This window comes from Cynara cardunculus (assembly GCF_001531365.2).
Source record: "Cynara cardunculus var. scolymus isolate 2C chromosome LG 11, CcrdV1, whole genome shotgun sequence".
NCBI lineage: Eukaryota > Viridiplantae > Streptophyta > Magnoliopsida > Asterales > Asteraceae > Cynara > Cynara cardunculus.
The window spans coordinates 4200705-4218155 of NC_037538.1; the positions used below are offsets into that span (position 1 = coordinate 4200705).

The 17451-nt window shown below is 32.8% G+C and overlaps 2 protein-coding genes across 2 annotated transcripts; both read left to right on the forward strand.

The window, feature by feature from the left end:
* The first annotated feature begins 1767 nt into the window (after nt 1–1767).
* Nucleotides 1768–3625, forward strand: LOC112522163 (pentatricopeptide repeat-containing protein At5g15010, mitochondrial). Its single transcript, XM_025131247.1, has one exon. It carries the CDS (start codon nt 1908–1910, stop codon nt 3567–3569), a length of 1662 nt encoding a protein of 553 aa, XP_024987015.1. The 5' UTR covers nt 1768–1907; the 3' UTR covers nt 3570–3625.
* Nucleotides 3626–4634: 1009 nt separating this feature from the next.
* Nucleotides 4635–7566, forward strand: LOC112521173 (ricin B-like lectin EULS3). The gene is made up of 4 exons (XM_025129883.1): nt 4635–4938; nt 5056–5178; nt 6680–6908; nt 7180–7566. Coding segments are annotated over exons 1-4 (621 nt in total). The 5' UTR covers nt 4635–4671; the 3' UTR covers nt 7182–7566.
* The last annotated feature ends 9885 nt before the right edge of the window (nt 7567–17451 follow it).

Consider the following 17451-nt stretch of genomic DNA (forward strand, 5'->3'; position numbering starts at 1 on the left):
CTGAGATACATGTCGATACCAAATAAGTGTTATGCCAAAAAAAAAAAAAAAAAACCTAGCGAGCTAGAACATAAAATAACCAATCACAGTTTATTAGTTAAAACAATTATAACATAATTTTGGAATCAACGAGGCAGACCCGTATCACCTTAACAAGTTTCACCACAAGAGACAGTTGCCTTAGTGTCTACCCTCACGGGTAATACCTCAAGGGATGACACACTTAGGGATTACCTCCAAGCACTAGCTCAAGCGTCGGAGATCCTGGTGTATCACCAAGATAGCACTTTCGGACTCAACTCTGCTGATGCCTACTCGAAAGGTTCATCCAAGCATACTACAACTAATAGGAATATTCACATGATTTAAATAATAACATATACTTTACATCTCGAAATTAAACTAGTGGTCCAACCAATATGCTTATCATATGTCAATAAATATTCCAATAAATATTTAGGTCAACAATGCCTCATGTGTATGGCATATAGCATTTTCCAACTATTTAAGCAAATCCTCATGAAATCTCTTTTAAACAAGTATGATCATGGGAAAGCAATTAGGTTCATAACTTCATTGGAGTCATTTCATACTATGCATAAAAAGCCCTAAAATAAGAGTATGTATAATAGTATCATATTTGAACGAAATTTTGATATAATTAATGGTGGTTTAAAAAAACACGATTCATACAAAAGGAGAAATTATGTTTTATACGGTTTAGAAGATCCTTACCAATTGGCGAAGGTAGTGTTGGTATGATCGAGGTGGTAGTAGCGGCCGATGGTACTAGTGGTGATACAAATGAACGGTGGTGATCGATGGCCGACTGTGGTTGTGAGGACGTGAAAATGGTAGATAATGGTAGTGGTAGCCAATGGTGGTGGCCGCTGGTTGCAGTGGTAGCAGATGATGGTGATTGACAGTGATTGTAGTAGCCGATGGTGGTGGTTATGGTGAGGTGAGGTGGCCATGGTGGTGGCGGTGAACGATGGTGTTTGGTGGCCGACGGTGATGGAGGAGATTGTTGTAGTAGAGGAGAAGGTGGAGGTAGCCAATGGTGATAGTGATGGTGGTTGGTCATCGATATTGGTTGTGGAGGTGGTGGAGGGGCCGTTGTAGTGGATGAGGAGGTGAAGGTGGCCGATGGTGGCTGGGGCGGCCGCGACTAGCGATGATAACCACCAAAAAGAATATCATATTATGGTTATATATCAACCGATGATTAATTAGTACTATTTTAGTTTCTTTCTCATTTTTGTCTCATCTTGTTCCACCAGGTTATATATCAAACGAGGGCTAATTAGTAATATTTAAGTTCATATCTCATTTTTGTCTCGTCTTTTTCCACCTATTTTGGTGAAACAAGAAAAAGTTTTTTTTTGTCCCACGCTATCCCATCTTGTCCCAATTATTGTCTATGTTCCATGTCACACCAAACATAGAACAATGAATTATTGTCTTGTTCTATGTCGTGTCAAATATGAGATAGTGAGTCTTTCATATCTATCCCATGTGCCAAACTCGGGCACATGATAGAAAAACCGTTCCTTAACTTGTTTGACGATGTATTTGACATGTCGGTAGCATCTATTCATGTTGTATACATAATTTGGTTCGGGGTTAGTTTGTTATTTGGTGTATATGGGAAAAAGTGAACGACAAAGAGTCCAATACGCTCCATAACCCCCTGCAACATTCACGTCGCAATAAAACTTGTTTAAAGGGTGGACTCTCTTTTGGGGCATTTTCTCAAACACCTGGTATGTGTTGCCTTTCTTTCTTTTAGTTCATCTGCTCATGTATGCATATTGCTTTCTTGGACTCAAACCCACTTCTGCGAATCGATATTTCCCAAAACCGAACGTCGTTTACTGTTACTGAAACGAACTAGGCTTAGATTTAGAATGTGGAACTTCAGAAGTAAATTTGCGCGATCACTTTTATTGCTTTCACATCGCAATAATTTCAGTTCAAGAACTTATCATGCTGGCATTTGCTCAACCCAAATTCTCTATCAACATCTTAATCCGCCCAAACCCTTGAATAGTTATTCGATCAAACCCTCCGGCTTTCCAATGTTTTTCTCTTCCTCAACTTCAACAACTTTAGGAAATTCAGACTGCGATGAGCACGATGGAGACCAATTAGAAAATTATGGTGAGCACGATGGATATCAGTTAGAAAATCATGGGGAGAGATTAGTTCTGTTCAAAGATTCTGTCAAAAAATCTGAACTTGAAAGGGAGGTTGGATTAATAATGGATATAATCAGGCAACCTGGCCAAAGTTGTGTTGCTGTCAGGAACAATCTTGAGAAATCCAGTGTGTCCGCCTCGCCAGAGTTGGTGACAGAAGTTCTTTCTCAGGTGCAAAACCATTGGGAGTTGGCGTTCACATTCTTCCTGTGGGCTGACAAGAAACCAGATTATGCACATTCTTTGCGCCAATACCATTCGATGATCGCCATCTTGGGTAAAATGAGAAGGTTTGATACTGCTTGGACCTTGATTGATGAGATGAAGAGAGGTGGAAAGAATGGTGATCAATCAATGGTGACACCTCAGACATTGTTGATCATGATCAGGAGGTATTCTGCTGTTCATGATGTGGGCAAGGCTATCAACACCTTTTATGCCTATAAACGGTTTAATTTTGAGGTTGGTATCGATGCATTTCATGATCTTCTGTCTGCGCTTTGCCGGTATAAAAACGTGAAAGAAGCAGAGAATTTGATGTTGTGTAACAAAGATGTTTACCCATTGACTACCAAGAGCTTCAACATCATTCTCAATGGATGGTGCAATATCATTGTTAGTCCTCGGGAGGGAAAGAGAATATGGTGGGAGATGTGTAACAGAGGGATTCATCGTGATGTTATATCGTATTCAACCATCATAACTTGTTATTCAAAGTCCAGTGAAACCAAAGAGGTGATAAAGATTTACAATGAGTTGAAAGCCACTGGTATTAGTCCAGATAGGAAGGTTTACAATGGTATGATTCATGCTCTTGCTAAAGCCGGGTTTGTAGAAAAAGCCCGTGATATGATGAAATCAATGGAACAAAAAGGAATTTCTCCTAACGCGATTACTTACAACTCGCTGATCATGCCTCTCTGTAAATGCCGACAAATCTTGGAAGCACGTGACGTGTTTGATGAAATGCTGCAACGAGGGTTGTTGCCTACGGTTAGAACATACCATGCTTTCTTTCGTGCATCAAGAACAGGGGAAGAAGCTTTTTCGCTGTTGAAAAAGATGACTTCAATGGGGTGTTGCCCGAATCACGATACCTACATCATGCTGATTAGAAAGTTCTGTCATTGGGGGGAACTGGAAAATGTGTCGAAGCTCTGGAATGAGATGATCAGCAATGGGCTAGACCCTGATCGGAGTTCATATGTGGCACTGATTCATGGGCTTTTTCTTAGTGGGATGTTGGAAGAAGCATACAAATATCATTTGGAAATGAAGGCAAAAGGCTTACTACCTGAGCCTGAGATAGAAAAGAGGCTGCAAGCTTGGATGGCCGGCAAGCCAAGAGTGAAACCATCGAATAAGGACTGAAAAAACAAATGCAGCAGGTCGTAATTCTTGATGACGATTATCGACTCGCCTTCAAACTTCAGGTCAGTTTTTATATGAAGTTTTTTTAAAACCATTGAATTTTTTATCTTTCGTGGAGAAAAGAGAACATGTCACAACTTCTGTACACAATTCTTCATTGAAAACTACCATTTACTTTTTAATTGAAGTTCACCTGAAAGTATTTATCTGAAATCATATAATTTAAAAATTATCATCGTAGATGCAAATTTAAACGAGAAGGTGATCAATTTTCTAGAAGTTTCAAGATAATACATAATTACATTTGATGCAAATATGGTATCATATACACGATTCAAATTCATTCTTATAAATTTTAATTTAATTGATGAGAATTTATTAAAAACATAACCTTAGCCATTAAGGCATGGACTTCTAGAAGACTTGGAATAGTTCTGTTTCTGGTTCTGGGAGTTTGTCGATTAAAAGTTTGTAAACGTGTAGGGGGACTTGTGGGTTTGATTATGCTGTCCCCATTTCATCAATTATTATACATGCCACGCTCCTCCCTCTCCTAAGAATATCATCTAAAGATTCTTTATGTTTTGGATTAAAAAAGGATTGTATTTTTAAAAAAGAGAAGATAAAAATACAATCTTTTTCAGAAATCCTTAGCCCAAGAAAAGATTATATCAAAGGATGGAATCCAAAATTCTCAATATATCTATTTTCTTTGTTTTAAATGACGTTTACTTAACCACAAGGTTGGTATTTAATTGGTTTGAGTTTGGGTTTCAAAGGTATATGGAAGTCCAGGTTCAAATTCAAGGACAAAAATCCCTTGTGGTCTGGAGGTTCAGATGTGCTGACTCCAGGCTACCCGCAAAACAGGTGATCATCTCGAAATTAGTCGGCTTGCATAGTGGGTTGGATATACGAGTTGATAAAAAAAAAAAAAAAACGTGTTACTTTGAGTATAGTTTTAGGTTGGAAAAACAATTGAAGATGGGGACCATATTAATTTCCACCGGCCAAGAAGACGAGATCTTCCAACTACCCCATCAATCTCCTTTCCGTATATAACTAAAGCCTTCCACCACAAACCCCCAATCAATCTAACAAAATGGATCCTCGCCACCACCACCAACCTGCACCTCATCATGAACCACCACCACCTGTAGTCCATGTCTCTCACCACACCCCCCACCATCAACCATCACCACCACCGCCTGTTGTCCATGTCACCCACCACACCACCCACCATACACCAAAGTACACCGACAATAAACCCACCGTTAGGTTTTACAGCAAGGCCAAGCCTGACTACTCACTCACCATCCGTGATGGTAAAGTCATTCTTGCACCCACCAACCCTTCTGATCATCATCAGGTACCATCATCTACTTGTTTGATTTTAAAGAAATCTTGGAAATGTAAATTGGTTACTTTTTTCAGATCAGCTCCTGATGCCATTTTCGTTGACTTTTTAGTTGATTTTTTAATGCAGCATTGGATAAAGGAAGAGAAGTTTAGCACGAGAGTGAAAGATGAAGAGGGTTATCCCTCTTTTGCTCTGGTCAACAAAGCTACTGGACAGGCAATGAAGCACTCTATTGGTGCCACCCATCCAGTATGTCTTCTATTCCTCAACTTCAACTTTCTTGATTTCTTTAGTGGGAATTAATCAGGGAAATTAGTTAAGGTAGTCATTTTCAGATTTTGGATTCATCTCCTGTTCATTTCTCTCCCAATATTTCAAAAATTGGCTACTTCGCAGCTAGCAACTTGTGGAGGGATCAAAATGTATAAAAAAGAAGTTTATGAACCGGGTCCTCAAGTATCGGACGAAATCTGTAAATTAGTTCAACACTTCCTCACGGGGTAGAAGTGCCACTTATGGACGTTTAATTAATTTACAAATTGGTACCTGCACTTGTGGATCTGTTCATAAACTTTTGTTTACATTTTGACCCCTCTGAGAGGAGGTGCCCCTTGCGAAGGAGGTAGTGATATATTTGACATTTGGGAAGAGAAATAGCTAAAAGATAATACAGGGCCTCAAAATGGCTATTTCTATTAATTTCCCATTAAGTTATTGCTCAAAATGTGTCTAAAGCTTGTCAATTTTGGAATTTTTGAAGCTTTCTCAGTAGAAATATGCATGGGTATATGGTAGGATTGAAAGAAATCTTTATTTGTTATTTGAAAATTGAACCATGATGATGATCTATCTAGATGGTCACTAACGGTTTCCGATCGAAAGCAATTTCCAAATATCTTACTGAGTAGTTGTACCAATGTTCTTTATAACGCATATTGAGTTACTGATTCCCAAGTTTTGATCAGCAGTCACTTTTACCATTCTTTTCCCAGTAGTGATGAACACCCATGTTTTGAAATACATACATCATGCATATACAGATATCTTCTTGGTCAATCTTGTTTTTTAAAAGTCTGATAGGTCAAAGAGCGAACTTTGGATTAAGCATCTCTCAGATATCTGGTCAATCTTGTTCTTTATGTAATTTTTATGGATCTTTGATCTAAAACACTTATGCTGCTTCTAAGAAACTGTAGCCTAGCCATATGAGGGTGTGATGTTAAAGATCATTCTTGCATGATATGCATATCAGCCTATGCTGATTCCTACCAACTTTCTTTTGAGATCAACTTAATCCTTGGTATCTAGTGGTAAGGAGGATTAGCTAATAATTTCAGAACAATGAAGAATTGGATGTGAAATCTGATCATTGTTTGGCAAAATAATGGTATAATAGTGCCCTCTAATTGGCCTTGCTTGAGTGATAGATGATCTCTTAGATAAACTATCAAATCACAAAGATGTGTGTTGCCATGTAAATCATCCGGAATGCATCAATAAGCATGCCACAAAAATTTCTTGTCTTCTAAATGGTTAATGGTCCACACCAGCAAGTAACACTACTTCAATACACGGAAAGAGACTAAAGAAATTTAGGCTGCTATTCTATGAGGCAGCCTAAATGGTTACAGTTCTCATTTGAACATGTGTTGCCATTCTATGGTGTGAAGTAATTTGTTTGATCATATAAGGTGCAGGCTTCTGATTACTGATTTACTGGTGTGGATGACCTTTGTGAATGCTTCTGCAGGTTCAGCTGACTGAATACAACCCAGATAAGCTTGATGAATCTGTTCTCTGGACCCAGAGCAAGGATTTGGGTGATGGTTATCATGCAGTAAGGATGGTCAATAACATAAAGCTTAATGTGGATGCATTTAACGGTGATAAAGAACACGGTGGCGTACATGATGGCACCAAAATCGTTCTCTGGGAGTGGAAGAAGGGTCCTAACCAGAGGTGGACCGTCGCCCCATTCTGTAAGTTTTTCAACAAAAACCATTTGCAGATAATGAAACAGAAGATTAATTACCACATATACGATGCATATAGATATGCATGAACCTATGTTTTTGGAAGTATATATAATATTTATATAGGTCAAAACTCTCGCACATTCCTCATCTCTGACGAGATTTGAACCTTGACCTTCTGGGATACTGGGCTCTACTTGTAACCCAGTACTGATGGGCTAACGACCCTTTTGGTTACATGAATCAATGTTGTGATCTCATAATCTTTTGTTTGCAGGATATATGGGTGCATGGCGCTACGTTCATCGTCATGGTGATGCTGATATGTATGTTTGAGTGATGTTTTCAATGTTGTCACGATGTATTTGAATAAACTCGACAGTTGAACCGTTACACGGCTCAATGTACCGCTAGTACGTGCTTGACACAGTACAGCCGTTCGTATGACATCTTCTAAGAAAATATATGTACTGAGAATAATTGTTGTAGAATACCCTTCGATTGCATTTTCAGGTGCCCTTTTTCTTGTATTCCAATTGTCCGTTTTGTCCTGCCTGTTACCTTAGCGGTAGGATGGTGCGCATCTATAAAGGTGGTCTCGGGTTCAAACGTGGGCACCAACAGTTTATGAGAAATTGACGATTAAATATACGGTGTGTAGTTTTTAAACATTTGTATTAATGTTGGTTTTATAGCGCAAGGGTCCGTTTGGTTTGAGGGATTTCAATTTCGTGAAAGGATTTAGAATCGGAGGGATTTGGATTTGGATTTGGAATTTTTGGTGTGTTTGGTTTGGAGGATTTGGAATGGAATTGAATTTTATTATTTATAAATAATTTATAAAAACAAATTATAGATAATTATAAAAATAATTAAATTACATTTTTATTAATTGATTATTACAAAACAAATGTTTTGACGTATTTTAAAACATTATTATATACAAATTTTATAAAATCCCATGAAATACCAACCAACCCCAAGTGATTTCAAAATTCTATTTTTTGTAGATTTTAATGAAATCTCGGGATTTCAAATCCATGAAGTCTATCAAACCAAACATAATGGAGCAACATGTTTGTAAGATCGTGTTTGATGCAATTTTTATGTTCAATATATGGCTTTAAAGTCAATGATGAAGCAACATGTTTGTAAGGTCTCATGTCGGTTGGGGGAGTGAATTAAGGTTGTCTTGTAAAGGACTGGATATCTCATTTATCAGACGTATTTTAAAACTATGTCTAAATAAAAACCTTAGACAAACCTCTCGACTCTGATAAATCAAGAATCGCTTCAATCGAGAACAAAATCGATTTTATACGAATCAATTTCAAACACTCTCAATTTTGACGTACTTAAAACCAAAATCATGTTGAAGTTATCTCAGAAAATTACAGTAAACATCTTAATTTTTACATTAAATAAAAACAGCAACAACAACAACAACATCGTATCTCCCTTATGTTGTTGAGTGAGTGCTTTTCATGAAATTTACAAACATTATAAATGTTTCTGAATTCAATACAACATAAAAGTTGTATATTTGCTTATCATGGTCTTAAGAAGGGGCGGATTTACTATGTAATTAGGGGCATGGCCCCCATTAAAAAATGAAAAAAAAAAGGAAATTTTCTTCGGTTAAAAACATTTTTTTAAAACTTTCGACTATGCAGTAATTTCTCGTCTGGGACCTTATCAACTAAAAAAACAAAAAATCTATCGAAATTAATCAAAAAACTGAAAAGTCTCTCGAAATCGATTAAAAAAATTTTGAAATCACTACAACAAAATCGGGTTTATATAATAGACCGCTTTATAGGACCGAAAAGATAAAACGTCTTATCTAAAAGCGTTGTAATCTATACTATATTATAAAGCATTTGCAAAAACTCTTAAAAACCAATTTTTATGCATGAAGTACTGGTTATTGATGTATAATACTTAAAGTTCAAGATTACAAGTAAATTATGCGTAAATACAACTTATTAAAGCTTCATTATTGAATTCGTGTAACTAACTGTAGATAAACATAATCACATAGATGATAAACATCTCACTTTAACTATAAAACATCTAAAATATAATTAAGATAATCATTGAGTTCTAACAAAATACTTAATTATTATCTTTATAAAAATTATATTATTAAACCAAAAATAAAAAAAATTAAAGAAATACACAAAAAAGGTAAAATTTTAGATAGGTAGTTTGGTACTAATATTAATATTTTTTTCAATTTATTATGATATATTTTCATATTTATATTTTATTCAAAAATAAAAAAATTATCGCTTTCTCAAAACCACATAAAATTGTATTATAACATCAACTGAGACAAAAAAAAAGGGAATATTAGAATCTAGATGTATATCACTGCATTGTGCGAATACCTTTCTAGTAAGTTTATAGGACGTCTTTAAGCATTTTAACATATTTGTATAGCAATTTTATAGGACAAGGTTTGAAAAGATATCCTATAAAAACAAGTGTCTTATAAAAAGATAAGTTTATAGGACATTTTCTCAAAAATATCCTTTAAATTTGCTAATGTAACGTTTTGTATTAAAAGTGTCCTTAAAAATTGTATAGGACAAAAGCGCCATGTGAGCTTATTATAACGTCTTTAGATAAAACACTTTATATATAAAAGTTAAGTCCTATAAAACAACTTATTAAGACGCTTATAAATTGGTGGCATCCTATAAACTCGTTTTTTGTTGTAGTGAATCCCTTGAAATCAAACAAGAAAACTTTAAAAATCCCTCGAATTCGTGGAATTAGGCTAAACACATGACGGACGACTTAAAAGTGCCCCCGCTAGAAAAAAATTTGGAATCCACCATTGGTCTTAAAGTCTCTTTTTCAGTTATATTTATATTAAGCAGTTCATTGACATCGTATGCTACAAAACCAATATCAAATACAAAAGTTTAACGTAAAAGTCGATTTTCTTGTAGAAACTTTCTGCTACTTTCTTGCTTTGTACTTGATCTATGAACACACTAAACCTCCAATATTCATTGCTTTCTTACTAGGTTTCTACTGTCTCTGCTAAATTTTCCAAGCAGTAAGGAGATGGAAATCCATAAGCAGGGATTGAGTTCGAATCTGGGCACCATCCACTTATCTTTGAGACACCATGATTTTCCTCCCTATAATGTTTATAATGCAGTGTAGTAAGAAGTTACCAGTAATGACGTTATATCTTTATCAGATTCTTTCTTATAATATCAGATAAATAATGAGAAAAATGTCTTAATCCATATTAAATATGGGATGTAAGAATCCCACTTCAAGTCTTTTCTTTTTCTTTCTATGGCTTATTATCATGATGTGATTTCAAGAGTTGTTGAACTACTATCCCTTTTAAGTCCATTTCTTTCCCTCACTTGACTTAGTCTTTACATTTAGGTCCAAAAATGGATGTTATAAATTATCATTATGTTTTGTTTTATAATTATATTTGAACTAGTGTTCGATACCGCACGTTATATGGTGATCAAAACCCAACTTAAGAAAAAACATAAAGCCTCGACTCGGGCCGAAGTGCGATGTGTCTGAAAACTCTGGATTGTGTCTCATCCAACACCGTAAATCACGATTTGGATGATACTAACATCATATGAAAGCACATCATTAAGTCAACACTTTCATTTTTTTCTACCTCTCTACATTTATACATACATATAAGTGACATAATAAACATTTAAACTGCATTTGTTATTATAAGTACTACAATAATCACAATTTTTGTTAAGAAAAAATGTATCATTTGCATTCTTTTTGCACAAAAAATTTATCGATTGGTTGGTTTTAATTTCAACCATTGTTATATATTTCAAAGCTTCATCACACTTTTATATATTCATCATCTTCTTCCAAACTATCATCTTTCTACCAATGTAAGATGATGAAAATCAACTTTATTTCAGATTTAAGGAACAACCAAACCTCATGTTATCAAGTCATCATCTTTGGTTTCACTTTTATATTTGCACTATAATTTTTATCATTTGGTTGCTTTTAATTCCCACTATGGTTATAAATTTCAAAGAGGGTCATCCAAAATAAGACAATTTTGTGATGCAAACTCCATAATTTGACACAAAGGCATCTAATCAACATTTCTTATACACTTTCCGTTGTTCAAATCTTTCAACTCTTTACCAACGTGGGACAACTAAAACTCAACCATAATTTATCATTTGAGAATACCTAATTCTCATTGTGGCACCTTAATACCCCCAAGATTTTCCTTTTTTGTATACATACAGATTTGATGATGTGATTAAATCATTGAATTTATATTATTATATCATATCAAATATTTCTTATTTAGATAATTCGTGATTAGATAAGATTTTGTCGTTCAAAACTTCTACGAAAGATAAACGATTGTTTATATTAAAATGGTTGTTTTTTTATCATTTAAACTACTTATTTATAGTTAAAGAAATATATTTATAATATATTATAGATGGTTGAGTTTCGGTGATGATGAAAATTATGGTGAGAATGGTAAGAAGATATCTCCATTCTTGTATCAATCTTAATTAAGATCAACACTAAAGCGGTGCACAAAGACATACTGGATCAATTCCTGTGATAAACACAATTCACAGATGGGAGTTGAAATTAAAATTGATCAAAGGTTTAGATCTTTTTTTACGCTTTTCACCTTAACTTATATTCTTACACGATCACGCATTATAGTACACGTTACGCAATGTATTATATTATGCAACTTTTATGTCACACTAAATTAACATTTTCAATCTAATCGACGTAATAATCAAATATCTTTATTATTTATGATAAAAAAAAAGTTCAAAACTTTTCAAACATGTCATTTGAACGTGATTTTAACTTCTTTAGGGGTATGAAAGATGCATTCGTTAAACTTTGAACAGTCCTCCGAGATATTAAAAAACACAATGGGGTATCAACCAAAAAAATGGAAAAAGTCGCTCGAAATCGATCAAAAAACCGAAACCAAAAGACTTACAAAATCCCTTAAAGCGGTGTAATTCGGCTAAAAACACATTGGACTTACGCCTAAGACGTAGTATCGTGTCTTGCTTAAAAGTACGATTCTATATAAAAAAATGTATTTTATTCCTTAAATCGACATAATTGACATTTGCCCAATCAAATCGTATCGACTTTTTGACCGAATCAAACTGTGACTTCACGAATCTTTAATCCACCTTAAAGATACACATATTTAATAAATAAATAATAAGGGGGTGTTTGGGATTGCTTATTTGAAGCAAATTATGTTTTTCTATAAAATCACTTATCAATTTATTATAAGTCAGACTGTCAGAAGAGTTTAACTTCTTCAAAAAAAATATTACCGGGTTGACACCGGTATAAGTTATTCATCCAAACACTCAAAATTGTTTATTAACAATGTCACATCAAAATAAGTCAATAACTTATTTTTATAAGCAATCACAAACACCCACTTCATTGTTAAAACAGATAAATAAATCAAAATATATAAATAAATAAATAAAGTTTGGAGTAAGAAAATATAGGTGACGGCGAAAAGTTTGGTGGGGACTGTACGGATGAGGCGGAAACAATCCTGGGAGTTGAACTTAGAAGCTCATTTTGAACCAATGCCAGCATTCTAATGAAAGCAATTTCTTATTAAATTTTATTTATTATTTTTATTTATTTTATTCAAATGAAAAATCAAAAACCACAGGAAAAAAACGCGTTGACTGGCCAAAGTCATGTATGGGATGACGACATGCTGACGTTATGCTCACTCTCATTTTTTAAATCCATCTCCTATTCTCGTCCTATATATATATATATATATATATATATATATATATATATATATATTTACAGATTACACTATAAAAAAAACCTTAATTATAAGGGTGGTGTCTGATTGATTTGAGCTTGACTTCAAAGGTTAAAAGTGTTTGAACAATCTCAAGATCAAATTTAAGAAAAAAAACAAAAATTCTTTTGTAACCACGAAGGTTCAAAACAGAAGACTAAATCTCAAATATTTGAGACTAGATTAAAAGTCAATAATATTAAATACAATATATAAATGTTTTTTTGGAGTGAAAATAAAACCTATTTGGTACTTTTTTTTTAAAGTCGTCTCGTTTATCAAAATCATACAACATGACAATATTTTATTTATTCGAGAAAGACATTCCTTTCGTTTCATTTTATATATCGTTACAAGATATGTAGCATTTTTATTTCAGGACAAATTTCATGAAAAGATAATGTACTTTAACTTGATTTCTATCTTGAGTAACGTACTTTTAGAACTTCTATTTTAGTACCTAAGATGTAAAGTTTTAAGCATTTAAGTACTTGGGTAACCGGTTGAAGACTAATTTTGAATTAAAAAAATCATGTCACTAACCATGTCAGTAAATAATACTGAGTTGGATACCACATCAACATGATAACCGATTAATGCTTTAACTGGTTACCCGAATATTTAAATGTTTAAAACTTTACATCTTAGGTACCAAAATAAAAGTTTTAAAAATACGTTATTTAAAATAGAAATCAAGTTAAATAACATTACTTTTTCATACAATTTGTCATTTATTTTAAAACCTTTAGAACTATTTAGCCATGGTATTATTTTTATGGTAGGGCTTTATGATTTACTTAGAACCTGTTTGTTTGCAATCTAATGAGTTTAATTACGCTTACAATATATTCGGTTAACTGTATATGACTATTTGATAGTGACTCATTGATATAAAAAATGTTTTATTCAATAAGCTTTTAGAGAAAGTTTTTTGCGTAGAAAGCCAATTTTTTTCTAAAACTACCTTTCCTAATTAAAAACAAGCTTCTTAAATCTATGAAAAAAGCTTCTAAACAAAATCATTTCTAATCTATACAGACGGTTTTATACATATATGACTTAATGGAAAAAACACAAAACAACTTCTTAGTCACATGGTATGTATTAAATTGTTTACTTAGGGGGCGTTTGGTTCGTAGAATGGAATTCAATGGAATTGGAATTCATCAAATGAATTTGACTTTGAGGGAATGAAATGGAATTTGATGGAATTTGACCATGTATTTTGATTGCGTTTGGTTGGATGGAATTGGAATGGAATTCTTAACCGAATTGGAATTTTTTTGTTTTGTTTACGGAATTGAACGAGAAAATTACAGGCAAAAAAAACTGAAACCGAAACTTTAGGGCTGGGTTCGGGGACGGGGACGGGGAGGGGATCGGGGACAAATTCAGGGATTTTAATGGGGACGGGGGCGGGGACGGTGATCATCGGCCCGACCCGGCTTGATATGTGTGTATATATATAAGAGTGATCATATGAAAACCGCCCTCATTTGTGTAAACCGTGCAAACCACCTTCATCTGTCGATTTCATTGTTTAATCTTATGAAATTTTTTCATAAAATTGTTTAATCTTGTGAAATTGTTTCGTATAATATTTTTTTTTTTGATGAAGTTGTTTCATATATAGTTGTGAAATTGTTTCATATAATACTTAATGAAACTGTTTCATGTATTTCTCTAACATTAATGAAACTGCTTCATGTATTTCTCTAAAATTAAAATAATGAAGATGATAATATCTATGATTAACACCCTCCACAATAAAAATGATTAATCAACCTCTCATAATTACAAAAAAATGAACAAAATAAAAAATTATGATTGGTTGAATGCGGTTTGCATGGTTTGTACAAATTGAGTGGTTTGCATTTGATCGCTCCCCTATATGTATATATATATATATATATATATTAATTTTAAGTTATATACATATATATTAAATTCGGGGATTTTTAGATCTGTTTCGGGGTTCGGTTTTGGGTTCGGTTTCGGTTACAACCAACGGTGAACGGGAAAAGGAGGATTTTTACCTTCACGAATTCCCCAACGGGGATCGGGGAAACCGCGGGACCCGATAAGATCCCCGACGGGGATCAGGGCGGTCATGGGGACGGTTTTAGTTATCGGTTTCTGGGACGGGGATACCAATAACCGGCCATCATTGGTGAGAAATGTAATTTTTTTACGGGACTGGGTGAAAAATGTAATTTTTTTTTTACCTTTTAGTTGAATTTGCAATTGCTAACATGGGTTTTTCGAATAACTAATAGCTGAAACCAACCTTAAAAAATAGTTATTATAATAAAATTTTCATTATAATTTAGAAAACTAACAAATTTAAAATAGGAAAAATAACATCTCAAAAAAGCACTCGAATAAGTTATTGACAATGAATTGAAAACTCAATTTTTTATAATACAAAATATAATCATCATCATAATTGTAAATTTACTTATATATACAGAGAGAGTGATGAGCGATCAAATGCAAATCACTCATATTTGTACAAGTCGTGCAAATCATTCTCATCTGTCGATTTCATTGTTTAATTTTATTAAAAGTTTTCATTAAATTGTTTAATCTTATGAAATTGTTTCATATAATTTTTTTTTGATGAATTTGTTTCATTTATGGTTATGGAATTTTAATGAATCAAATATTCATTATACTAGATGAACGATCGAGATATATTTGTATGGTTTGTACGGATGATGATAATGTGTGTGTCTGTATATATATATATATATATATATATATGTGTGTGTGTGTATATATATATATATATATGTGTGTGTGTGTGTGTATATATATATATATATGGGTTGGTTATTTTGTTAACCCAATAATTGATGTTAATTATATGAACCAATCTTAACCTTTAATTCTTGAAATATATGGATTATTTCATGGCATATTTCTAATAAATGAAAATTTGAACAAAAATAAAAATTGGTGAACATTCTAGAACATGGGTATTTATGGAAAGTATCATGACATATAAACACCTGTCAAAAATATTATTGAACATCATATGGTTAAGAACACAATTTTATGAACGTCTTAGGGTTAAAAACACATTCTTATGAACATTTATGAACATATATGAGCACATTCTTAGAAACATTTTTTATGAATACTATTAAATACCACAAAAGAAACTTACAAATAAAAAATTGTAACATCTCATTTAAATACAACCAAAGTAACTTACAAATAAAAATTACTTATTTCCCCTTAATTATTAAATCAAGTATTTGAAACAAACTCTACTAAAAAATGAATCTTATTGGTCAAACAAGTTTACAAACTTGACAATATAATTTTAGTTAAAGAACGATCTTACAACCCCTCTTTCAAGGGGTGTTCATAGGTTGGGTTGACCGGATTGAAAACATTTGAACAACCCAACTAAATGCTTACGGTTTGAAATTTTTTAACCCAAACCAAACCAACGTGCAACCCAACCCGTACGGGTTGGTCGGGTTGATATTTCGGTACATTAAGATATTCTTCTAACTTTGAATATGTTATTTCTCTACTCATAATTTATTTTTCATCATCAACCATTTGATACAACTTATTCATATTTCTTACGTATATCACATTCAATTAATTTTCTCAATCTACATAGTTATATAGAGATGTGAATAGATTGAAAATATGTGTATATGAAGAACGTACGTGGTAATGTAATTGTCTAATGTATATATTAATAATAAATTCAACAATCATATTAAATCCAATAAAATAAGAGGATATCGAGTTCATCGGGTTGGGTTGTGTTCAAATAATAGTAACTCAATACCTATAATTTAAAAATTTTATAACTCGATTAGACATCTGTTTTGCTTCAGATTGAGTTATTTTGCATTAAATTGAATTGGGTTGGTCAGATTTTTTAGGAACTCTCCCCCCCCCCCCCCCCCTCTCTCTCTCTCTCTATATATATGAATGAGAGGGAGATGTTTGATTGTACTTTAATATTTAAAATAATTTAAGAATATAAGTTAATGTTTTATTTATATATGTTTGTGTATTTGTGTGTGTGAGACAAAAGGCAAAATGAACCCCTTTTGTCCATACATCCTCAAACCAAATTTCCGCTTTCGTTTGATGTTGGACTGTCCAAAGAATGCTATTTAATAATAATAATAATAATAATAATAATAATAATAATAATAATGATTAAATTATATAATGTCTAACGATTAAAAGAGAGCTTAATTCAAATTTTATCATAAAAATAATATTAAAATGAAAATTAAACATCAAATACATTGTATAATAGTGAACTTCAGTAACTAGTCATTAGCAAATTTTATAAAAGCATAATTTATTTTATTATAAAGTAAATATAATATTTAATCTGATCGATACACGTTAATAAAATAAAACACTATTAGTTTTTTTAAACGATCACTTTGTGTAAAACACAGTGATAAAATTGACGACGAAAACGATTTAAACTTGGTAAAAAAACAACGAATTAAAATTAACTTCTAAATCAAAATTAATCAATTTTGTTTGGAATAAATAATTATTTTAAAACAATATAAAAATAAAATCTAAATGTTTTTAAACACTGATTTTCATATTATATCAGGTTTATCCATCTACGAAATGTATAATCTAACATGTAGCTTTTTTTTCTTTTTGAAAACAGACTAAATCTTATGTGAACGAGCA